The 26,042-nt window shown below is 38.4% G+C and overlaps 1 protein-coding gene across 2 annotated transcripts in view; it reads left to right on the top strand.

Annotated features, from left to right (window-relative positions):
- RLF (RLF zinc finger) overlaps positions 1-26,042 on the top strand; it is a 92,487-nt gene that overhangs the window by 42,393 nt on the left and 24,052 nt on the right. For both annotated transcript variants that reach the window (XM_055342016.1, XM_055342017.1), the window contains one exon: positions 3,081-3,283. In XM_055342016.1, the coding sequence (XP_055197991.1) occupies positions 3,081-3,283 (203 nt within the window). The remainder of the gene's footprint in view (positions 1-3,080; positions 3,284-26,042) is intronic.

Here is a 26,042-nt window from a genome sequence, read left to right as displayed (position 1 = left end):
AACCAATAGCAGCAGCTAATATTGAGCATTTACTCTGTGCCTGGCTCTGTACTAAGTATCTTATCTGCATTACTGGTATTTCATTTATGATTCCTTCAGCTCTGTGAGGTGGATATTACTAACTTTTTTTTTATAGATAAACTTGAGGCTCAGAGAGGTCAGTTAATTTGCCCAAGGGTCTCACAGCTAGTATATGCCAGTCATAATTCAGCCTCATATTAGTGATTCCAAAACTTGAGATCTTAACCTCTTTAAACTGTAATCCTTTATTCCTATGGTTAAAGAGAAAAATAAGTGTGGTGAAAGAAGTAAAATGCTGTGAAAATTTAGAAGAGAGTGGCTTGTATAGATACATACCTGTACTTATGGTGGGATTTGTGACTCTGCTTAACCTGGTAGGACAGATAAACAGAGCAGAATCTGATGTTGGGTAGGATAGGATATTGGAGTGACAGATGTGGCAGGAAGTAGGATGGAAGAATTAGATTGGAGAGTTTAAAGAATTGCTAGGATACAATAAGGATATAATAATAATTGAGGGACAGAGTTGGCAAGGAAGTATAATGCCAAAATTTCGTTTCTGTATGATTAAGAGAATGCCATTACTGAAAATAGAAGTAAGGAATAAGGAGCTATTTGAGTGGGAGATATGATTATGAGTTCATTTTGTGGAATTTAGTGTCTGTGGGACTAAAATAGAAAAATCTAAGTGAAAGTGATCTGTTTTCTGTACATACTTTTTGACCTTGACTAGATATTAGAGTACCTATGGAATTTATTTTATTTTTTAAAAGATTTTATTTATTCATTTGAGATACATGCGCGCACACACACAACACAGCATTAGCAGGGAAGAGAGGCAGAGAGAGAAGCAGACTCCCTGCTGAGCCAGGAGCCCAACATGGGGATTGATTCCAGGACGTGGAGATCCGACCTAAGCCTAAGGCAGACACTTAACCATCTGAGCTACCCAGGCACCCCTAGAGTATCTATGGAACTTAAAACCAACACACACATTCACTCCCTCCCCCCATTCCAGCTCCAGGCTTCACCTGCTAAACCAAAATCTGCAGCGTTGGAGCTCTAGAATCTAGACCTTTTGAAGTACCACAGGAAATGAGCACCTTCTTGCCTATATAGAATGAATTATATTTAGTGGGGGAAAAAATAGGTCCTCTGTACTCAAAATATTTCTGGAATGATAAATAAGAAATTGGAAAGTTACTGTTTTTTAAGAGGAAGACTGGAAGAATGGAGTTAGGGCAGAAAGGAGACAATGTAATTGTACACCTTTTTGGGCTTTTTGCGTTTTGTGTCATGAGCATATGCAGTATTACCTGTTTTTGAAAAAAATTTTAAAAGCTTTATAAACAATAGCCAAACTATGGAATGAGCCCAGCTGTCCACCGACTGAAGAATGGATAAAGGAGATTGTGTGTATGTGTGTAAAATGAAATATTACTCAGCCATCAAAAAGATTGAAATCTTGCCATTTGCAACAATGTGGATGGAACTAGTGTACTCTGCTAAGCAAAATAAGTCAGAGAAGACAAATACCATTCATTCATGTGTGAAATTTAAGAAACAAAACATATAAATCTGGGGTTGGGGGGTAAAGGGGGCTAGCAAACCATAAGAGACTTAACCATAGAGAACAAAATGAGGGTTGATGGAGGGAGGTGGGTGGAAGATGGGCTAAATGGGTGATGAGTTTTAAGGAGGGCACTTATGAAGAGCACTGGGTGTTGTATGTAAGTGATGAACCACTGAATTCTCTTGAAATCAATATTGCACTGTATGTTAACTAGCTAGAATTTAAATTTTTTGAAAAAATGAAAAACTGTACAGTTCTGTAATTAAGACTGAGCCAATGGTTTATCCTCCCTGAGTTCAGTGGTTTATTATTAATATTAATGATTTCTACTCATGTATAGCCTGTAGACATAGCAGCGTGGGCATCATCTGAGAGGCTTGTTAGAAAAGCAAAATCTCAGGTCCCATTTCAGACCTACTGAATTAGAACCTGCATTTTAAAAGGATACTCGCGGTTATTTAGAAGGCACTTTCAAGTTTGAGAAACACTCTTTTAGATGAAACACTTAAAGCAGTTTGTTTGCTCATGACTTATCTTAGCATACAGTATTCTCACCTCTGTTTTTTAAATAATGGTATATAATGATGTCACATATTTGTTGAGTATCTGTTATTCATAAATCTAGGGATTGTCTGGAACACTGTAAAAGTCAGTGCTTGGGTGCTTAATATTCAGTAGTGTTCAGAGCAGCATTTTCCAAAGTGTGTACTGAACCAGGAACATATATTTTACATTGTACTAATAATATGTGTAAAAGGGTTCTCTGGTCAAATCAGTTTGGGAGACATTGGGTTAAATAAAAGTGAACAGTTTTCTTTATTGCAGGACTGTTCAGAGATTTGACCAAGGAATCCTTTTTTTTTCTAGGACTATCTCTCAGGTCTTTTGGTCGGTGGAACACACTTTGAGAAATTCCTGGTTTAGAGGAAAGAACACCACTGGCTTTGGAATCCTTGGCAAGTTACCTAATTTCTCTGAATATTAATTTTCCTAACCTTAAAGTGGGGATAATAATACTTGCCTTGGTGGTGGTGTGAAGAATAAATGAAAGGTATATTAGAAACACTCAGCCTAAAGCTTGGTACCTCATAAAAGTGTTCAAGTGGTAGTTGTTAATATTACATAGGTTACGTCTTTTTCTTGCACTTACGCTTACGGTTCATTTCTGTATTCCTTAATATCCTTATCAGAAAGTGAGGGAAGAGAAAGTCAAATAATTAATTTTGATAAAATGTTAGTAGTTTTATGAAGAGGTTTGGTGTTCAGAATAAAACTACTAAGTAATGTGGGAATCATTAGCAAATTTAGTTTATTTTGCTCTCTGCTCTATTAGATGAATATTGAGATCAGAATAAACTTCCCAAGTTATATCAACTGAATGTTTATTCACTAAAAACAAACCAACAACAAAAGATACCAAACTTGCATCTTAACCTTGACATGTTATGAGGTATGTTACCAGATTTTTATTTTTCCTCTTTTCTAGTCAATAAATTGATTGCACAAGAAGGACCTTCCTTTCTACAAATGCGAATAAAACATTTGTTGAAATCTAACTGCATTCCTCAGGCCACTGCTTTATCAAAACTATGTGCAGAATCTAAAGAAATTTCAAATGTGTCATCTTTTCAGCAAGCCTACATCACATGCTTATGTTCCATTCTCCCTAATGAAGATGCTATTAAGGAGGTGGGTAAAGCAAATTACTATGAATTTAATAGATTTTTATAAATGTCATATGGCAGGATGAAAACCAAGACTTTTTTTTTCTGACTACTGAAAAGTACCATTTTAATTGCATATAGCTGTTCAACAGATTGAGTATAAAGTTGTCCTGTAGGTGGATTTGAAAAGTAGATAATTAAAAAATATACAGATGGGTATTTATGTGTTTGGGCAATGGTTTGCTTTGAAATCTTCAAATGTGAAAGTTTTTGTTTTTAAGTAATGCTTTCTTGTATTTGGGAAATGCAGAAATTATTAATACTGACATCAAGAGATAAACTAAAGAGAATGGCACTTAGCTTAAGTTACTTCATATATGTAACTGTAAGCAGAGAAGTACAGAGCTTTAGAACCCAGAAATACATTTTGAACTCTTATTAAGTGGATAAGCTGGACACCCTGGAAAATAATAAAGCAGTTGAGTCTTTTTTAAAAACTATTTTGAGTCAAAAATGTGTTTTTTCTTTAAAAAAGTTGGAGCTTGCTTTCTCTAATAGTTTTTGATAAATTATACAGAGAAAGATGAGGAATTCCTAGTATATTCCATCATCTACCTGTAATCTCTAAGATCTGGTACATGGATTTTCATTTTACCTCTACACTGACCTTTTCTTATGAAGGTAAGAATCCCAAGGATTTGGTTTTATGCTGTAATAATTCTTAAACTTTAATGACAATTTCAATTTACAGTTTTATTTATAGTTTCCTACTCCAAATGCAACTCTGTCTTTCTGCCTCTCTCACTGCAGGACCAAGAATCTGTTGATCCTATCACCTTTTCACTCTCCCTCATCCTTCTCATGTATTCATTTCCCTCCTTACTTTGCTTTTCCATAATTAATATTATCACTTCTTTAGTTTCTCTACTGTCTCTCCCTTAATTGTACTTACTTGACTAACCAGCATCCTGATTATCCCTGAATCTTTACCTACTCCATATCTTTACCTGCACCAGTAGGGTCAAACTTGGATGGAGGAAACCAGCCTACCGATTTCACTTGAAATCAGTCACACTAAATTTTTTTTAGGCCTTTCACTTTCCACTTTTGTAGATTACTATTTCATAGTTTGTCCTTTCTCTTCAAACTTACAACGTCTTGTGCCCTATCGCCCTATCTACTGATGAACTTTCTCCCTATTTCTCTGAGGAAATTCAGGCAGTTAGGAGAGAATTTCTGTAAGCTGCTTCCATGACATCGTTCATCTATTTGTATCAGTACATGCACTCCTTTGCTTCCATTACTAAGGATAATGGTATCTGTTCTCCCACCTAAGCAATCCTCTTGACTTCACTATCACATCCCATCTGCTCTCGCCCTCTCAGAGATCATGCTACAGTACTTCTTTTTTCTACTGCATCATAAGTTGCCCCTCTGCTGTAACCATCCTGTCAGCATTTATTTATGCTGTTATTTCTTTCATCTTTAAAAAGGAAATTTTTAGATTCCACTTCCCTTCCAGTGATTCCTCCCCCTCCCCTCATTTTTCTCCTGGCCTTTCAGCCTAATTTCTTAAATGAATTGTGTGAATTTACTGTTCTAACATTTTTCTCTTTAAACACATTGTTTTAAAGATTGTTTTTTTAAAGGTCTTATTTATTCATGAGAGACACAGAAAGAGAGGCAGAGATGTAGGCATAGGCAGGGATCCTGACTAAAGACTCAATCCGAGGACCCCAGGATCATGACCTGAGCCAAAGGCGTAGACACTCAGCTTCTGAGCCACCCAGGTGTCCCCCCTTTTCCTGAGCACATTGTACATTGCAATATGGCATTCACCCCTGCCAGTCCACCACATCACTAAATCCAACGATGATTTCTCAGTTTTCATCTAACTCAATCTGACGTTGTCTTTTAAACTTTAACAGTTTTCTTTTTTTTTTTTTAATTTTTATTTATTTATGATAGTTACAGAGAGAGAGAGAGAGAGAGGCAGAGACACAGGCAGAGGGAGAAGCAGGCTCCATGCACCTGGAGCCCGATGTGGGATTCGATCCTGGGTCTCCAGGATCGCGCCCCAGGCCAAAGGCAGGCGCCAAACCGCTGCGCCACCCAGGGATCCCAACTTTAACAGTTTTCCCACTTGGATTCTAGGTATCACGCTCTCTTGGTTTTCTATGCACTTGACTGATTAGTCTTTCTTAGTTCTACCTTGCTCTTCCTCCTCAGTACCCTAGGACTCTCTCCTTCCTTGAGCGTCCTTTATTTTCTACCTATACATATCCGCTCAGTGACCTCTTTTTGATTCATGGCTTTAAATACCAACTGTAATCTGAATCCGAAATATTTTATCTCCAGCCCAAACCTCTCCTCTGGTAGGGCTTGATCCAACTGCTTGATCACTGTCTCTACTGGTATGGCTAATAGCAGCTTAGACTTCACACGTCCATAACTAAGCTCCTGATCTTCCTGGCATTAGGGCTTTGTTTTTATGAGCTTTCTTCTGAATGAAGTCTGTTGCTGTCCAGACTCAATGTTTGAGTCCTTACTATATGTTAAGCACTATGCCAAATGCTTTATACAGATTGTCACATTCACTTCTCACAACGACTCATGAGTAGCTCCATTTTTTTGGTGAGGAAACTGAGGCTCAGATCAAATAATATGTTCATGCTTACATGAAAGTGGTTAAGCTGAGATTCAAACCTGAGTTTGGGGGCAGCCCAGGTGGTCGACGATTTAGCACTGCCTTCGTCCCAGGGCCTGATCTTGGAGACCCAGGATCGAGTCCCACGTTGGACTCCCTGCATAGAGCCTGCTTCTCCCTCTGCCTGTGCGTCTCTCTCTCTCTCTCTCTCTCTCTCTCTCTCTCTCTCTCTCTCTCTCTCTCGTAAATAAACAAACAAATAAATAAATACCTTAAAAACAAACAAACCTGAGTTTGGTATACTATCACTAATACTGTATTAAAGATACAGGATAATAAATATCCTAGGTGATATATATGGGATATATAGGGTTTATATGACAAATGCTGCCTTAGGCATTGGGGTTGCAAAGATGAATCTATAAGCCTCTGAACTGGCCTACTTGTTTTCACTCTTGCCCTCTACATTCTTCCCAAAAGTAACTAGAATAATCTCTTTAAAACTTAAATGGAGCCATTACATCCCTTCGATCAAAACCATTCAATAGCTTTCTGTCTTCTTCAGAATAAATCAGAAGTCTTTATTCTGTGTGTTATGGCCCCTGGCTATTTCTATAAATATCTCTGATAGTATCTTATACAACTTAATGGTCACTGCTCTCTAGCTGCCTTGTCTTTGCTGTTGTTTGAACAAACTAATTATATTCCTAACTTAGAGCTTTGTAATTGCCATTTCCTCTGCATGGAATGCCCTTCTGCAAGATCTTCTGGATGGCTTGTTCCCCTTAACATCATTCACAACCTTCCTCAATATTGCCATATCAGAGAGACCTTCCTCCTTGTCCCATCTAAAATAGTATCCCGGAATACCGGGGTGGCTCAGCAGTGGAGCATCTGCCTTCAGCTCATGTCGTGATCCTGGGGTCCTGGGATCAAGTTCTGCATCAGGCTCACTGCAGGGAGCCTGCTTCTTCCTCTACCTGTGTCACTACCTCTTTCTCTGTCTCTCGTGAATAAATGAATAAAATATTAAAAAAAAAATCCCATCCCTCTACTCTGCCCGATTTTTCAAGTAATACCTGTTGTCATTATTATAAACAAATACAGATACATCTAAAATGGTCCCCTTCATATTCCGTCCCCTTACCTATCTGTTTTTTCTTTATGTTTATATTACTCCTTCCACTAGACATCATATTTGCTGCTTCTCCTTCCACCCACTAGATTGAAAATTTTGGAAGGATGAGGACAGGTTTGTTTAGGTGTATCTCTACATTCTAGAATACTTAGCAGCATAATAGTCATTCATGAGGGACCGACTTTAAGCCTGTATGCTAATTTATTTATTTGTAAGCCTGTATGCTAATTTATTTGCATTATTGGGAAGGGTAAGGAGACAGGAGAGTGCATACCTCTAGTAACAGCTGGGAACTGTGTTTGGGAAAATTGATTAGAGTTTTTATTTTTTATTTATTTTTTTTTTAATTTTTATTTATTTATGATAGTCACATAGAATGAGAGAGAGAGAGAGGCAGAGAAAACAGGCAGAGGGAGAAGCAGGCTCCATGCACCGGGAGCCCGACATGGGATTCGATCCCGGGTCTCCAGGATCGCGCCCTGGGCCAAAGGCAGGCGCCAAACCGCTGCGCCACCCAGGGATCCCTGATTAGAGTTTTTAAATTACAGTAATGGTTATATTCAGCACCTGATATATACCAGAAGAATTCATTCAGAAGAAGCAGAAAAGCTAGACTATGAATTTGATTCCTTTTCATTCTATAAGTTAGCAGTTTTTCCTTTAATGTCTCAGTCTTTGTTTATTTAAAACTTATTTTGTTTGTAGCATTGTATGAAGCATCGGCAAAAACAGAAGAGTATATATTGCCTAGTTTGGTTGCTAGAAACAATTATAGGGAGATAAATACTAAGGTGTATACTGCTGCCCCTAAACTATAATATAAAGCTTTATAAAAATTGATCCTTGAAAAAAAAATTGATCCTTGAGTTGGACCTTGAAACGATGGTAGTGTTTGGATGGGTAGAAAGAAATGGTTTTGGGATAACTGCCTATGATAGTAAAGGCAGAAAAATGAACGTGTATGTTATAGGGGCCCACTAGAGCACACCTTGCTGTGGCAGAGTAGATGCAGTAGAAATTAGAAAGGTTTTAAAGGTAGAAAGGGAAATGACTGAAACTGTTTTAGGAAGCTTAGACAGAAGGAGAATGTATTAGGTTTAGAAGAGGTTAGAGTTAGCAAGAGGAGAAAGAACAGGACTTGCTGACAGGACAGAAATAGAGGATAATGTGCAGAGATGCTGTCAAGAGACTCCTAAGGCCTGGGAGACCAGAAGAATGGCGGCGTTCTGCTAACTGACTAGACTGTTGGAGAAGGTATGGACAACAGAGAGAGATTGGGAGAATAATTGGCCTTGTTTGTATTCATGACCTTCTCTGGTTTACTAGTAACAAGGCAACAAAACAGAATTTTTTCCTAAAGTTACATAATTAATTCCTTTCAACAAATTTGTTGAGTTTGTAAGGAACGGAATTAGAGGAAATATGATTTGATTCTCTACAACAGCGGTTATCAAACCATGGCCTGTGGACCAAATCCACCCAACTGCATGTTTTTGTAAGTAAAGTTTAACTGGAACACAGTCATACTCATTTGTTTATGTTTATGGCTGTTTTTACTTTACAATAGGAGTTGAATAGCTGTAAGAGAAACTACCTGGCCGTAGAAGTTGACAATATTTTATATCTGGCACTTTATAAAAGAGTGTTGGCTAGCCTTTGCTTTACAAGAATCAGATATTCCAGTGTATAGCAAACATTAAATATCATTTAGTCTAACCCTCCATGTTTTACCAGTGATGAAACTAAGGCCAAGATCATAATGTTTCCAAGGTCCAGCCTGCATTAAATTAGAGAGTTCAAGCTCAGGCTTGAACACAGATCTTGCTTCCTGGCAGTGCAGTATAACTTATCTCCAGTTGGTAAACATGATGAGCCATGTTAAAATAGGAAACATCTTAGTGGTAATTCATTTTGTTCATATTTATATACTTATGTATAGGTGTGATTTAAAGCAGTTTTATGATTATTGGAATTAAATAAATCTATGCAAAAACATGTAACACACATCATAAAATTATTTTGAAAGGAACACTGCTAACCACCATAATTAGTCTCTTCTCCAGTGATGCCTTCTTTTGCAGCTGACAACAGAATTAAAGAGAATCTTTGAATTTAACTTTGGAAAAGTACTAATGAATCACTAGATGTTCATTAATTGGAGTTTAAAATCAGCATATGTTGTAAGGTAACAGGGCTCTATACACATTTGCCATCTACTTGAGCAGAATTCAGGAGAAGAGTCAAATTAACTTGAGCAACAGCTGGGAATAAAACTACTTGTATGTTGGCTCCTGTGGGTATCACCATAATGGATGTGTGTAACAGGATACCTCTGCTGGGGAAGATTTAGCCAGACACATACAATTAAGATTAATTGAGGGGATCATCTTGAAAGTCAAAATTCAGAACCCCACATTCAGAACTCAGTGGATCCTTAAGTTCTAGTTTCATTTACAATTGAATGAGATAATATTGCTATTAATTTTAAATAAGGGCTTTAAAAAAATTTTTTTTGGAGTTCAATTTGCCAACATATAGCATATCACCTAGTGCTCATCCCGTCAAATGCCCCCTCACAGCATATGAAAGGTTTTTAATGAAAGTTACAGATTCAGCCATGTCCTAGTGTCCCAAGTGGATGTCTCCTCTATTTTTTTATTATTGAAAGAGGAAATCTTTGCAAAGATCAAGTTTTCCACACATATGAGGATAATGATGTTTTAAACACAAAACATTTCTATTGTTATGAAGAGGCAAGGAATCTGTCAGTAGAATTCTTGGCACAGTTAAGATAGGAGTCCATTTCAGTTTTAATCCCTGAATGAACTATATCTTTGGTGTCCAATGTTAATAGATACAGCAGGAGAGGCTTGTTTCTTCTCTTGATGGGGAAATGAAAAGACAAACAGGACTTAATTTACTCACTAGTCTAACACTGGTGGGAATTGACATAGTCACTAGGTGTAGATGATAAACAGAGCAGATACATTTAAACAGGATCCATTGGGAATTCTGTTTGGGAGTAGAAGAAAAAGTAAACAGGAGCATAGAAATTTCAGGTGTAGTTTAAATAAAAATCAAGATTAAGATGGATCCTGAACAAGGAATAATAACAGAGTGCATGATTAGATTAAAAAATTAAAATCTAAATAATTTTACTGCATTATATGGGAAATGAATGGTACACTCAGAAAAAATAGATTAAGTTCAAAAGGCTGTATGAAGAACTGAGGATTTGCCTAATAAATATTTTCTCTCTTGAGGCAGAGTTCTTGTAAGTAGCTTTGAAAAGATATCTTTCCAGGTGCCCCAGTTTTAAAAGTCTGTTATGAGGAACAGATTATTTGCATTATGCCTCAGAACTGATCAGGAAAATACTAGATTGAAAACTGCTAGTCTAGAGGAAAAAAATGATAAAATATTTCAACAATGGCACTGACCAGAATACTAGTTCACCTTGGTAGCCTAATTGTGAAAATGAGCCACATACGCTGCCTCTGCTCACCTTCTCTTATGCCATTTGGCTACCGGTTATATATACCGTTGGTGTTTAATTGGCTGTTTATTATGAAAGTCTTCTAATTCCATCCGCTCTTGTCCCCACAGTTCATTTCCTACAATATCCAAGGTTATCTTTTTTTCTTTTCTTTTTAAGATACAAGTAGGTATTGGGGCACCTGGGTGGCACAGTTGATTAAACACCCAACTCTTGGTTTCGGCTCAGGTCGTGATATCAGGGTCACGAGATTGAGCCCTGAGTCTGGGTCCATGCTCAGCACAGAGTTTGTTTAAGATTCTTTCTCCCTCTGCCCCTCCCCACCCATGCTTGTGCATGCTCACACTCACTCTCTCAAATAAGTAAATCTTTAAAAAAAAAAAAAAAGTAGGCTTTTTTTTTTTTTTTAAAGATTGTATTTATTTATTCATGAGAGACACACACAGGCAGAGACATAGGCAGAGGGAGAAGCTGACTCCCCACAGGGAGCCCAATGCGGCACTTGATCCCAGGACCCAGGATCACGCCCTGAGCTGAAAGCAGATGCTCAACCACTGAGCTACTCAGGCATCCCGACATTTTGTTTTAAGATCATTTTAGATTTGCGTATTATTGTAAGAAATAATATAGGCATATTTTCCAGTCATTTAACATGTTTTCATTGGAAGACTCTGTTAGGCACTAGGGATACAAAGATGAACAAGACACAAGGGAGAGGAACAGCAAACAGAATTCACACACTGTGAGACTGAAGGAGAGAGATCTGAGATGGAAATTTAGAGATCCAAGTTATCAGCATTTATAACCAGAGAGTGAGTAAGATTAAATTTTTCAGAACCCCAGAAGTTGGGGTGAGTCAATCGGAGAAGGACAAACAGTGTATGTTCTCATTCATTTGGGGAATATGAATAATAGTGAAGGGGAATATAAGGGAAGGGAGAAGAAGTGTGTGAGAAATATCAGAAAGGGAGACAGAACATAAAGACTTCTAACTCTGGGAAATGAACTAGGGGTGGTGGAGGGGGAGGAGGGCGGGGGGTGGGGGTGAATGGGTGACGGGCACTGAGGGGGACGCTTGACGGGATGAGCACTGGGTGTTATTCTGTATGTTGGTAAATTGAACACCAATAAAAATTAATTAAAAAAAAAAAAAAGAACCCAGAAGTTAATAAAGGCTTAGTACAACTCAAGAAGGTTTTATTCAAGCAAAACAGATGAGTCTCACTAAGAACAGTGAAGTCGGTGGCATTCAGCTTGCACTACTTCCCAGCTTCTCCCCGACTTCACAGTAACCTTGAAAACAGCCTAAAAACTACAGTCGTGGATCCCTGCGTGGCGCAGCGGTTTGGTGCCTGCCTTTGGCCCAGGGCACGATCCTGGAGACCCGGGATCGAATCCCACGTCGGGCTCCCGGTGCATGGAGCCTGCTTCTCCCTCTGCCTATGTCTCTGCCTCTCTCTCTCTCTCTCTCTCTCTCTCTCTCTCTGTGACTATCATAAATTAAAAAAAAAAATTAAAACAAAACTACAGTCATGAAAACCAGCAGCCTAGCAGCCAACTGAGGAAGCAGAATGGATTTTGGAATTCTGCAAAAGCCTATCCCCAGAGAATTGTCACTATTTGATTCTTCTGGCAACTTTTCTGAAAAGCTCCATTCCCAAGATTTGTCATCGTCTTCTTCTTCTTTAAGATTTTATTTATTCATTCATGAGAGACACAGAGACAGGCAGACACAGGCAGGGGGTGAAGGAGGCTCCATGCAGGAGACCCAATGTGGGACTCGATCCTGGGACTCTGGGATTGCACCCTGAGCCAAAGGCAGACACTCAACTGCTGAACTGCCCAGGCGTCCCCCTCAAGACTTGTCTTTATTTGACTCACAGCTCACAATGCCAAAAGCTCTGTCCTCAGTGTATTTGTCAGAAACGATCAGTGGTAATTATTTAACGTGACAATTGAGGCATTACCAGTCAGGCTAATAAGAAATTGGCCAAAAAGATTAAAAAAGAGAAAAACTGGGATATGGGATGTCCATAGGGGATTTTGAAAAGCTCTGATACATTCCTAGAATTCTGTAAAGTAACATGCATGTACAGGGCTGTGTGTCTGATGAGGATTGACCCAGGATAGCCCTAATCCCTCACTTTTTATATACCTTTAGGCTCTGCACAAGTAGGAAATGAAAAGCAAGGGAGAATTTTAAGCTGCTTCCTGAAATAGTGAAAGTATGCCCTAACACACAGAGCCACTTGGCAAAAGCAGAGAATTATTCAGGCATTTAAGTAAATCTCTTGAATATGTTGAACTTGTAAGCTGACCATTAAGCTAACCAAGCCGAGACTCCAGTGGCCACACATGACAAAGAATACAGATTTTATTTACAGAATTATTCTCAGAAAGTCAATAGCCAAATAGTATTAATAACAAGCCCTAAAAAGGTGGAGGAATCTGATATCCATAGTTGCCACAACATATTACTTAAAATATCCACTTACCATGTAAAGAAACATGATAGGCCATACAAAGGGAAAATAGTAGTAGCCAGTAGAAACTTTTCCTAAGTACACCCAGGTATTGGATTTACTAGACAAAAAATTATAAATCAGCTATTACAAATATAGTCAATTTTGTCACTTGTGGTAGTTATGTTCTGTATAGTGATTGCAAACACCAAATTACCAAATACTGAAACCATTCCTATAAGGGGAAATATGTGGTTAGGTTCCTGCAAGGCTCTGGTCATGACATTTTTGTCAACTGAACAATGCATAACTTTATTCTATGTGTGCTTCTGTTAGACACCTTATTTTAGGATATATTGTTGATTTCTTAACATTGAACTCACAACCAGCAGCTGGTAACTCAAGCCTGAATGAAGCTTATCTAACACATGCATTTTCTCCATGAGGTACATCAAAGCCTCTTGCACTTAGCACTAAACAGCACTTCACGACACTGGTGGGCTATTTTAAACAGCAAAATCCCAATGAAAAGCACAAAAATGTAAAAAAGTGCCACTATATAGTGTGTACACCAGAGGACTCAAATTTTTCACCACTCTTTGCATGTTTATGAATGACTATGAAAGCATCATGACTTGTGAGAGTCAAAAATAAATTTAAGCACATAGTCAAATTTGTGATTGTAGAATCTGTGAATAATGAAGATCAACTATGTATTCAAAAAACCAAAGGAACCATGTCTAAAAAATTAAGAGAAGGGTACCCAAGTGGCTCAGTCAGTTAACCATCTGCCTTCAGCTCAGGTCATGATTCCAGGGTCCTGGGATCAAGCCCAAAAGTGGGCTCCCTGCTCAGCAGAGAGTCTGCTTCTCTCTCTGCCGTTGTTCTTGCTCTCTCTCTCTCAAATAAATAAAATATTTTTAAAAATAGAGAATTAAGGGAGAATATGAGAACAGTGTCTCAACAAGAGGTGAATAAAGAAATAAATTCAAATTATAAAAACCAAAAAAAGATCTAGAGTGGGGAAAGTACAATAATTGCTAGAGAGATTAATTTGTTAAAGAGGTTCAACATCACATTTGAATTAGCAGAAGAAGGAATCCACAAACTTTGAGTGAAAGAGGTTAATTGAGATTATCCAATCTGAGGAACAACCAAGCCCAAAAATATATATGAGCTGAAAAAATTGAAAGGGGAAATAGACAATTCAAATATAATAGTTGGAGACTTTAATACCCTACTTTTAATTAATGGGCAAACCAACTAGACAACAAAGAAATGGAGGCTTGAACAGCACTGTAAACCAACTAGGCCTAGCAGACATCTATAGAATACCCAACAGCAGCAGATTATACGTTTTTCTCAAATCACAGGGATGATTTTCTGGAAAAGACTATATATTACACCACATAGAAAATCTTGAAAAATTTAAAAGAAATGAAATAATACACTATGTTCTTCAGTCACAGTGGAATGAAATCAGAAATCAGGGAGGAGGGCGGAGGGTGGGGGTGAATGGGTGACGGGCACTGAGGGGGGCACTTGACGGGATGAGCACTGGGTGTGTTATTCTGTATGTTGGCAAATTGAACACCAATAGAAAATAAATTTATTATTAAAAGAAAAAAAAAAGGAAATTTGGGAGGACAGCCTCAGTGGCCCAGTGGTTTAGGTTCAGCCTGGGGCGTGATCCTGGAGACCTGGGATCAAGTCCCATGTCGGGCTCCCTGCATGGAGCCTGCTTCTCCCTCTGCCTGTGTCTCTGTCTCCCTCTCTGTGCCTCTCATGAATAAATAAAATAAAAAATCTTTAAAAAAATTTTGGGAAATTCACAAACATGTAAAAATTAAACATCTTCCCAAATAAGCCACAGATCAAGTAGGTTTTATCACAGGAATGCAAAGTTGGCTTAAATCCGTCAATGTAATACACCACGTTAATAGAATAAAGGACAAAAGCCACATGTTCATGAAAGAGGCAGAAAAAGCATTTAACAAGGTCCTACACCATTCACGTTAAAAACACTAAACAAATTAGGAATAGCAAGGAACTTCCTCAGCCTGATAAAGGGTATCTGGAAATCCATGGGTGACATATTTAATGATAAAAAATTCAGTGGTTTTCCCCTAAGAGGAGAGACAAGACAAGAATGTGTGCTTTTGCCACTTCTATTCACTATTGTACTGGAAGTTTTAGCCAGGACAATTAGGCAAGAAAAGGGGGGGAAAAAAAGTATCCAGATTGGAACTGTCTCTGTTTTCACGAACATACTATCATGTATGTAAATAATCCTAGTAAGACCAGTATACAAAAGTTACTTATTTATATACGTATGACATGTTCATGTATATACATATACATGTTCAGTAAACAACATGAAAATGAAGTTAAGGAAACAATTTCATGGACAATAGCATTATAAAGAATAAAATGTTTAGGAACAAGTTTTTAGAAAGTGTAAGACGTATCCACTGAAGACATAAAATGTTGTTGAAAGAAAGTAAATAAATGGATCAACATCCTGTGTTCTTGGATTAAAAGACTTAGTATTGTTAAGATAGAAATATTCTCTAAATTGATCTACAGATTCAATGCTATCTCTGTCAAAATCCTACCTTCCTCTTTTGGAATAATTGAGAGACTGATCCTAAAATTGCTGTGGAAATTTAAGGGACCCAGGATAACAAAAACAATCTTGTAAAAGAACTGAATTGGAAGGGCACTTGAATGGCTCAGTTGGTTAAGCATCCAACTCTTGCTTTTGGCTCAGGTCATGATTTTAGGATGGTGAGATCAAGCCCCACATTGGGCTCCACACTGGATCCTGCTTAAGATTCTTTTTCCTTCTCCCTTTGCCCCCCACCCCTACCCCACTCATGCCCCTTTTCTCTCTCTCTCTCAAAAAAAGAAAGAAAGAAAGAAAGAAAGAAAGAAAGAAAGAAAGAAAGAAAGAAAGAAAGAAGAAAGAAAGAAAAGAAAGTTAGTTGAAGGACTCACACTTCATTAAAAGGTAACAGTAATCAAGTCAGTGTGGTACTGGCAAAAAATAGGCAGAAAGATCAATGAACTAGAATCCGGAAATAAGCCATTACACTTATGGTCAAATGATACATTTATATGAATTCCAAGATAATTCATTGGGGGGAAGAATAATCTTTTCAATTAAGGAGTCTTGGACAACTGGATATCCACTTGCAAAAGAATAAAGTTTGACCTCTAATACTATATATAAAAATTAACTCTAAATGAATCATAGACTTTATAAATATAATAGCTAAAAATGTAATCTCTTAGGAGGAAATACAGGAACAAGTATTTAAGGCCTTGGATTAAATAATTGTTTTTTTTTATATTTGACACCGAAACACAAGTGACAAAAGAAAAATAAAATTTCATCCAGCTTTGTGAAAGAACATCAAGAAACTGAAAAATTAATGCACGGAGTGGGAGAAAATATTTGTAAACTTCTAAGGCTTTTTATAAAGGCTTTCGTCTAGAATATATGAAGAACTCTTACAAATCAACAATAAAAAGAATCCAGTTTTAGGGCAGCCCTGGTGGTGCAGTGATTTAGCGCCGCCTGCTGCCCAGGGTGTGATCCTGGAGACCTGGGATCAAGTCCTGCGTCGGGCTCCCTGCATGACGCCTGCTTCTCCCTCTCCCTGTCTCTGCCTCTCTCTGTGTGTCTCTCATGAATAAATAAATAAAATCTTAAAAAAAGAATCCAGTTTTAAAAATGTTTAAAGGTTTTTTTGTTAAATGAATAGACTTTTTTTTTTATAAAAAAGCAGAAACAGCAGAGAAGGACAAACATTATATGGTTTCATTCATTTGGGGAATATAAAAAATAGTGAAAGAGAATAAAGGGGAAAGGAGAGAAAATGAGTGGGAAATATCAGAGAGGGAGACAGAACCTCAGAGACTCCTAACTCTGGGAAACGAATAAGGGGTGGTGGAAGGGGAGGTGGGCGAGGGGATGAGGTGACTGGGTGGGGCACTGACTGGACAGGCACCGAGGGGGGCACTTGACGGGATGACCACTGGGTGTTATGCTATATGTTGGCAAATCAAACTCCAATTAAAAAATGGCATTAGGGGGATCCCTGGGTGGCGCAGCGGTTTAGCGCCTGCCTTTGGCCCAGGGCGCGATCCTGGAGACCCGGGATCGAATCCCACGTCGGGCTCCTGGTGCATGGAGCCTGCTTCTCCCTCTGCTTATGTCTCTGCCTCTGTGTGTGTGTGTGTGTGTGTGTGTGTGTGTGTGTGTGTGTGTGTGTGATTATCATAAATAAACAAAATTTGTTTTAAAAAATGGCATTAGGTAAACCAAAAATAAAAAATAAATAAAAAGCAGAAGCAGTTTAAGAAAAATTGAGTGGAAAATATAGAATTCCCAGTTTTATCTATTAACATCTTGCCATTAGTGTGTTATATTTGTTATAATTGGTGAGCTATAAAATCTATAGTTTCCATTAAGGTTCAGTCTTGGTTATGTTAAACATTCTGTGGGTTTTGACAAACGTATAATGACATGTGTCTAGCATCACAGTATCATACCGAATAGTTTTACTGCCCTAAAAATGTCTTGTGCTCCACCTCTTCATCGTTTACCCTCTGCCCTCAAGCCCTTGGCATTCTCTAATCTTTTTACTGCCTCTACAGTTTCGCCTTTTCCAGAATGTCGTAGGGTTGGAATTATGTACTATGTAGCCTTTCCAGATTGACTTCTTTCATTTAGCAATATGCACTTCAGGTTCCTCCGCATCATTTTGTGATTTTATGCCTCCTTCCTCCTTCCCTTTCCTCCCTTTCCTCTCTCCCTCCCTTCATTACTCATGTTGCTCTCTGCCTTTCTTTTTTCTTTTTTTTCTCTCTCTCTCAAAAAGAGAGAGTGAGTATGCACTGAAGGGACAGGCAGAAGGAGAGGGAGAGAGAATCCCAAGCAGGCTCTATGCTCATGCAGAGCTCGAAGCTAGGCTTGATCCCATGATCCTGAAATCCTGAACCGAGCTGAAATTAAGCTGTCTGATGTTTAACCGACAGAGCCACCCAGGCGCCGCCCCTCTGCCTTTTTTTTTTTTTTTAATTCCACGTTTAGGGTTCAGTCTTCGAGTTGTGTTGTAATTCTATTATCTCAAGTTCTTGGGAGTCTGGTTCTGCTGCTTATTGTGTATGTTGCACTTTCTGGAATGACTGGCATATTCATACTTTTTATAGTTTGGGATTGTGAACTCAGTTTCGGGTGGGTGGGTAGGAATAAGGAATGCTTTATATCTAAGAATTCTAATAGGCCTTAGCATGTGTCTCTATAAATCTGTTTTATGTTTGCTTCTACCAGGTGATTCAGAGGTTACCAGCCAGGACCTTATTTTTATTTTCTTCTTTTTTCTCAGTTTGGAGATTTTAGACAACAGAGTAGTGTTATAGCCAAGGACAGGTTATAAATTCTCAAATACTTTTTTATCCCAGCAGAATCCAGGTTGAGATTGCCATCTCCCTTTCTCTGAGTTTTTAGTTCTTTAGGAGTTATAACTTTATGCAGAAGGTCTCACTGCCAACTTCCTTTGCCTCAATCCAAGCTTTACCATCTCCCATCCAGGAGTTGTAAAACGTAAGCTTCTTAGCAAAATTAACAATGATCCAGCAAGTTAGGGCAGTTGTCCAGTCACATTTAATAAACACTTTTTCCCTTTAGCAATTTATTTTATTTCTTGAATGTTTGGCTGTGCATTCTATAAAAAGCATTTCTAGCGCAGCCCCGGTGGCTCAGCGGTTTAGTGCCGCCTACGGCCGGGGACGTGATCCTGGAGACCCGGGATCGAGTCCCATATCAGGCTCCGTGCATGGAGCCTGCTTCTTCCTCTGCCTGTGTCTCTACCTCTCTCTCTCTCTCTCCTCTCTGTGTATTCTCATGAATAAATAAATAAAATCTTTAAAAAAATAAAAAAATAAAAAGCATTTCTATTTTACCCGGATTTCTAAGTATTTTGCCACCCAGAGAACTTTCAGGCTTTACTCTTGTCAGGTCTGACTCTTTATTCCTTATTCAGCACCAGGACTGGCAGGAAGGTATGTAAATATATATTTGGTTTTTATACATATAAAACTGAGAAAAAAGCAATAAAAAGAAGGTCCTGGCTAGTAACCTCTGAATCCCCTGGCTGAAGCAAACATAAAACTGATTTATAGAGACACAATGCTAAGGCCTATTAGAATTTTCAGAGATAAACCATATATATATATATATATATATATATATATATATATATATATTTATGGTTTTTTAGATATAAAATTCATGGGGTAAGGTGGTACATTTTCATCTTTGCCCCCAGAGTTTTCCAGCATTAGCCACTTTATTCCTTATGCTGAAAGTTTTGATACTTCCAATTACAAATGCAATTAACAATGCTTAAGCATGATTTATGTTTTTGTATCATTAAGTTTATCAGACTTTGTTAGGGAGTAGATTCTGATAAGGAAGAATATGAGGAGCTAGTTAACGATCTTGAGGAGGCTTAATGTGTAGAATGAAGGTTCCTAACTAGTCTTTCAGGTGCTTTTAAGTTCTTGACTGGCTCTGCTTACTGTTCTTTCAGTTCAGTAAATGTTTATTGACTACCCTTAGAAACAAAACAATCACATGTCCTCCAGTCTCCCGCTATTGTTAGCCTATATGGTACCTTTATGGGAATTGGCAGAAAGTACCTTCTCTTTCACATGGTTGCCTTCCATAGGTCTCCCTTCTGTAAGGAAGAGCCTCATGCCAAAACTTAGGGCTTGGCAAGCTGACTGAATTTCAGCCTCTGTTAATTTCCTTAGCTTTGTGTAGTATGAAACTACACAACTCTAGGGTATGGCCTTATTTAGGATGTCTTCTGATGTCAGATTGAGCTCTGTCCAAAGTCTCTTTTTTAAATCCAACCTTTCATTCACTGAATGCTAGCTTTAGTGGTAGATATCATTCTTTACAGTTCTATCTTGTAACCTTTCCCCTCCTCCTAAGCCATAGTTACTCTCACATTTATCAACTTCCTCATTCTGGCATCATTTTTTTCCATTTTTTTATTTGCATAATATTTTTATTATTTTTTTATAAATTTATTTTTTTATTGGTGTTCAATTTGCCAACATATAGAATAACACCCAGTGCTCATCCCGTCAAGTGCCCACCTCAATGCCCGTCACCCAGTCACCCCACCCCTCACCCACCTCCCCTTCCACCACCCCTAGTTCATTTCCCAGAGTTAGGAGTCTTTAATGTTCTGTCTCTCTTTCTGATATTTCCCACTTATTTTTTCTCCTTTCCCCTTTATTCCCTTTCACTATTTTTTATATTCCCCAAATGAATGAGACCATATAATGTTTGTCCTTCTCTGATTGACTTATTTCACTCAGCATCGTTTTTTTTTAAGCCATCCCCACCCAAATGTATCTAGACCCTGATACTCCCCCCAAGACCTATTTTCCTTAAAGCCGCCTTTGCTTACTCTAGTCCATGTTATTTTTGTCTTAAGTCTGTTCCACTTATTTATCCTGTGGCCACTATGTTATTTATCTTGTGGTTATCTTTTATTCCAACAAATATTTATTGATATTCCCTCAGGTGCCTGGTACCATTGTAGGCACTGAAGATACAGTGGTGAATAAAAACAAATTCTTGCCCTGATGGAACATATATTCTACTAGGCAAGATGGAAAGTAAACAAAGAATCATTTGATGCATGTTATCCGACTCATCTTAATTATAGAATGTAAACCACAGGGATATGAATCATATTTAAGAACAAAAAAATTCTTTCAGTACCTAATGCAGGTATTTCCTGGATACTGATTGAAATTCTCAGAAGCGGGGCACCTGCATAGCTTAGTCGGTTAAGCATCAGCCTTCAGCTCAGGTCATGATCCTGGGGTCCTCAGATTGAGCCCCACATCAGGCTCCCTGCTGAGTAGGGGCCTGCTTCTCCCTCTCCCTCTGCCTGTAGTTCCCCCTGCTTGTGCTCTCAGGTTCACTCACTCTCTGTCAAATAAATAAAATCTTAAAAAAAAATTCTCAGAAACTTGTTAGTAATCTCATTTTAATTTATGGTAACTGAAAAGTATTTTATGGCATATATGGTTTTTAGTGTGTGGTCTTAAGGTATTTTTTAGAAAAGGTTGGGGACCAATAGTATACCATACTTATTAATGAAGCATTTTAAAAGTATATCATTTTAATTTACCTGGATTTTTCTATTTTTTTATTTATTTTATTTCTTTATCATAATTCTTTTTTCCTCTGTTTCAAGAAAATACAGGTGTTTGGGGGCAAAATACTGATAATTTTTTTGACTAAAAATGTTAACTGAATGCTTACTTGTCACATACAGATCCTAAAGTAGGCACTAAGTGAGATAAAAGCATGAAATGAGATTGGTATCAGCTTTTAAAGGATTTAGAATCAGGGAGAGTAGGTAACATATTGAAGAATTCTGTTTCTTCGTTTTTTTTTTTAAATAAATTTTATTATATTTTTAAAGATTTTATTTATTTATTCAAGAGAGACACACAGAGAGGCAGAGACACATGCAGAGGGAGAAGCAGGCTCCATGCAGGGAGCTCGATGTGGGACTTGATCCCAGAACTCCGGGATCAAGCCCTGAGCCAAAGGCAGACACTCAACCACTGAGCCACCCAGGCATCCCCAGTTTCTTCGTTTGTAAGAATGATCAGATTTTTTTCATTACTTAAAGGAAAGTGAAAAAGTATTGAACGATGCCCCTGTATTAGTAGCATCAGTAAGTATGTGTGAGGCAAATGAGTTCTTGAACTGGAAGGTTGTACAAAAACCCCACTGTATGCTAGTCCTGTTTTCTCAATAGTAACTTAGAAGTAAAACAGTCAAGGTAATGGATAATAAAAATGTATGTATGTTACCATGCTTAGATGTTACGGACCTCTCAGAAACTTCATGATCAGACATATAATTGAGTTCTAAAATGTCAGGTAAACCGTAATATTAAACACGAACTAAAAGGATGCTAGTATTTGAAATTTGCTAGAAAATGTATAACATTGGAGAGAGTTGAGGATAGAAGTTGGTAGAGGTTAGGTTGGTGCAGGAGCATGCATGGTTACCAGCATTCACCGTGGTAGTGTCAGAAGACACTGAGATACCAGAAGAGCAGAAAGTGTCTACTTTTTAAGAACTCACTAGATATGATGCTCCAACACTAGTGCTGTATTACCTTTAGCTATACAGAAATAATTTATTTCTATTTCTCCAATATCATGCTCATTTTTTACCCTTTGGCTCTTGCAATGTGTTTTTCTTCCTTCCTGGGACAATTTTATTTCATTTTACCCTTTCCCATAGCTTATTTCTACTCATTCTTTAATTCTCATCTTATTTGTGACTTCATCGAGGAAGTTGTTTTTGAGCTCCCAGGTTTGGGTTAGATTTTTCTTGCCAAAGGTAGTTTGTTTTACTTTTAGGATTTTATTTATTTGAGAGAGGGAGCATGAGCAAGGGTGGGGGTGGGGGCAGAGGGAGAGGGCCAAGCAGACTCCCTACTGAACAGGGAGACTGATGCAGAGCTCCATCCCAGGACCCTGAGATCATGACCTGAGCCAAAGGCAGATGCTTAATTGACTAAACCACCCGGGTGCCCCCAAAGGTAGTTTTAAAATACTCCTTACATCCCCATTGTAGCAGTTAACATACATTGTAATTCTCAGCAATTACCTGCTTCCTCATTTATTATCTGTAACTCAACTATGAGTTCCATGAAGGCGAAAATCAGGTTGGCTTGTATACCCGCCACTGATTTTGAAAGATACGTACATTTTAATTTTAACGTGGCTTTTTTTTCCTGTGGATTTTTTGCACAGAGGATTTTGGATATCATTTATAAGACTGTGCTCTTGTCTTCAAAGAATTCATAGTCTAGTTGAAGAGCATAAGTTAAAACCTCAAAACAGGAAAGTAATAAAAAGGCCAATATGAGTTACTAGTTCAGAAGATGACCCAAGGTGAAATAAAAGCCCAATTAAAAATGTTGATAAGAGGGCAGCCCCAGTGGCGCAGTGGTTTAGCGCCGCCTGCAGCCCGGGGTGTGATCCTGGAGACCAGGGATCGAGGGCTCCCAGCATGGAGCCTGCTTCTCCCTCTGCCTGTGTCTCTGCCTCTCTTTCTTTCTCTGAATAAATAAATAAATCTTTAAAAAAAATGTTAAGATGCTGTGAATTCACAGCAAGACAGGAGATCTTGGACATTAGAATAATCTATAAAGAAGACTTCATGATGAAAGAAGTTTCCACTGAATGTTGAAGGATGGGGAGGATCGGCTCAGCATGCAAGGGGAGGAGGGCTGTTTGTTTAGATTTATAATACACTAGCAGTGTTCATCTGTAGAATATTTGTAATAAATGGAAATAATATATATATATGCCTTATAAACTACTAATCTGGATTTTTCATATCATTTCCTCCTCCCCCCATCATTTTAGGTTAGGAAATTTTGATTTGAAATCTCTATTTCTAGTTTACTTCACTTTTGTCCAGTTTTTCTTGACACTGGTTCCAAGGTGAAAGCTCCTATACCTCTGAATTATACCCCTTTAAAATGTAAGGGCTTCCCTGTAGGAATAAAATGAAGTGAGATTCAGTTTTCATTTAGTTTACTGTTACTTCTGATTATTAGCCACAGTTGACTAGAGACGAGAAACAGTCTCTTCTTAGGCTCATCTTTTACTTGTGAATAGAAATATTGCCTGCCTTGTCGATCTTACTATTTATCATGCTGATAAAATGAGATAGTACAATTATCTCATTCAAGTTATTTGAAACAGATAAAAAATGTTCTAGAAATGCAAGTTGACAGGGAACCCTGGGTGGCTCAGCTGTTTAGCGCCTGCCTTTGGCCCAGGGCGTGATCCTGGAGTCCCAGGATCGAGTCCCACATTGGGCTTCCTGCGTGGAGCCTGCTTCTCTGCCTGTGTCTCTGCCTCTCTCTTTCTGTCTCTGTGTGTCTCTCGTGAATAATTCTTGGTTTTAGACAGGAGCTTGAACACACCTGGATAGTAGCTGCTCTGGAACAGCTGTTTTCACTTGCTGTAGAATTCTCGTTTTGGTCCCTTAGTCACTTAGATTTTAAACACCCTATGGCTTTTGTCTCTGGATGACCCTTCTGATTCATTGAGCTATGAATGAGGACATGATTGTTTAGGGCATCAGTAAAATTCCATCTTCATTAAATATGATGAGGTCTTTTTTCTCTTAGCTGAAAATTGATTTTAATTATGTTTTAGGTTTTTCCAACTTAACTTTACCTCCCAGTACTCCTTAAATATAAATTTGCATCAAGTGTGGTCTCGCATCTGAGAGTGATCTTTTGGAATGACTTTTCCTATTTCCTATTTTTAAAATTCACATATTTCATAAAAACAGTTTTCTTTAAAGATTTTATTTATTTATTCATGAGGGACACAGAGAGAGGCAGAAACCTAGGCAGAGGGAGAAGAGGCTCCCTGCGAGGAGCTTGATATGGGACTCGATCCCCGCACCAGGATCGTGCCCTGAGCCAAAGGAAGATGCTCAACCGCTGAGTCACCCCGGTGTCCCCATGAACAGTTTTTTTCTTTTTTAAAGATTTTATTTATTTATTTATTAATGAAAGACAGGGAGAGAGAGAGAGAGAGAGAGGCAGAGACATAGGCAGAGGGAGAAGCAGGCTTCACACAGGGAGCCCGACGCGGGACTCAACCCCAGGTCCCCTGGATCAGGCCCTGGGCCAAAGGCGGTGCTAAACCACTGAGACACGTGGGGGTCCTGAAAACAGTTTTTAATAGCTCTTCTAACTTGATCCCTATTAGCCAATCCCTGTTAGAACTTATTTTTTAAGACTTAACTCTAATAGGCACAGATAACCACATTTTTTATTGATGTATAATTGACATATTAACATTATATTATTTCAGGTGTACAACATAAAATTTGATTTTTTATATGTTGTCTAATGGTAACGAAAATAATTCTAGTTGATGTCTGTCATCTACATGGTCACAAATTTTTTTTCTTTTCATGAGAAGTTTTATGATGTACTCTTGTAACAGCTTTCAGATTACTAACTAGAGTCACCATGATGTACTAAAATATAGTAACTTCTTATAATAACTCCATGAGGGGGGTTCTATTATTTCCATTTTATAGATAGGAAACTGATACATTGAGTTACTGAGAAGTTATGTGATGTATCCAGGGTCACACAGCTAGCAGCTATAGAGCTGGGAAGAGAATATATACAATCTGGTTTTAAAATAATTACTTAAAAAATAAAATAAGGGATCCCTGGGTGGCGCAGCGGTTTAGCGCCTGCCTTTGGCCCAGGGCGCGATCCTGGAGACCCGGGATCGAATCCCACGTCGGGCTCCCGGTGCATGGAGCCTGCTTCTCCCTCTGCCTATGTCTCTGCCTCTCTCTCTCTCTCACTGTGTGCCCATCATAAATAAATAAAATAAAATTTAAAAAATAAAAAATAAAAAAATAAAATAAAATAATTACTTTTAGGGACTCCTGGGTGGCTCAGTGGTTGGGTGTCTGCCTTCTGCTCAGGGCATGATCCCAGAATGTGGATCGAGTCCCACATCGGGCCCTCTGCATGGGGTCTGCTTCTCCCTCTGCCTGTGTTGTGTCTCTGCCTCTCTCTCACTCTCTCTCTCTCGCCCCCCCATCTCTCATGAATAAATAAATAAAATCTTTTATTTTATTTTTTTTAAATGCAATGTATATTTATTTATTTATTTTTATTTATTTATTTATTTTTATTCATGATAGGCACACAGTGAGAGAGAGAGAGAGGCAGAGACACAGGCAGAGGGAGAAGCAGGCTCCATGCACCGGGAGCCCGATGTGGGATTCGATCCCGGGTCTCCAGGATCGCGCCCTGGGCCAAAGGCAGGCGCCAAACCGCTGCGCCACCCAGGGATCCCAAATAAAATCTTTTAAAAAATAAAATACTTACTTTTAATCACTGTACCACACTGCTTATTATTTCATTGCAT

Source organism: Nyctereutes procyonoides, unplaced genomic scaffold, assembly GCF_905146905.1.
Source record: "Nyctereutes procyonoides isolate TBG_1078 unplaced genomic scaffold, NYPRO_anot_genome, whole genome shotgun sequence".
Lineage (NCBI taxonomy): Eukaryota > Metazoa > Chordata > Mammalia > Carnivora > Canidae > Nyctereutes > Nyctereutes procyonoides.
The sequence above is the reverse complement of the archived record's forward strand: the minus strand, read 5'-3'. Positions and strand labels throughout refer to the sequence as shown.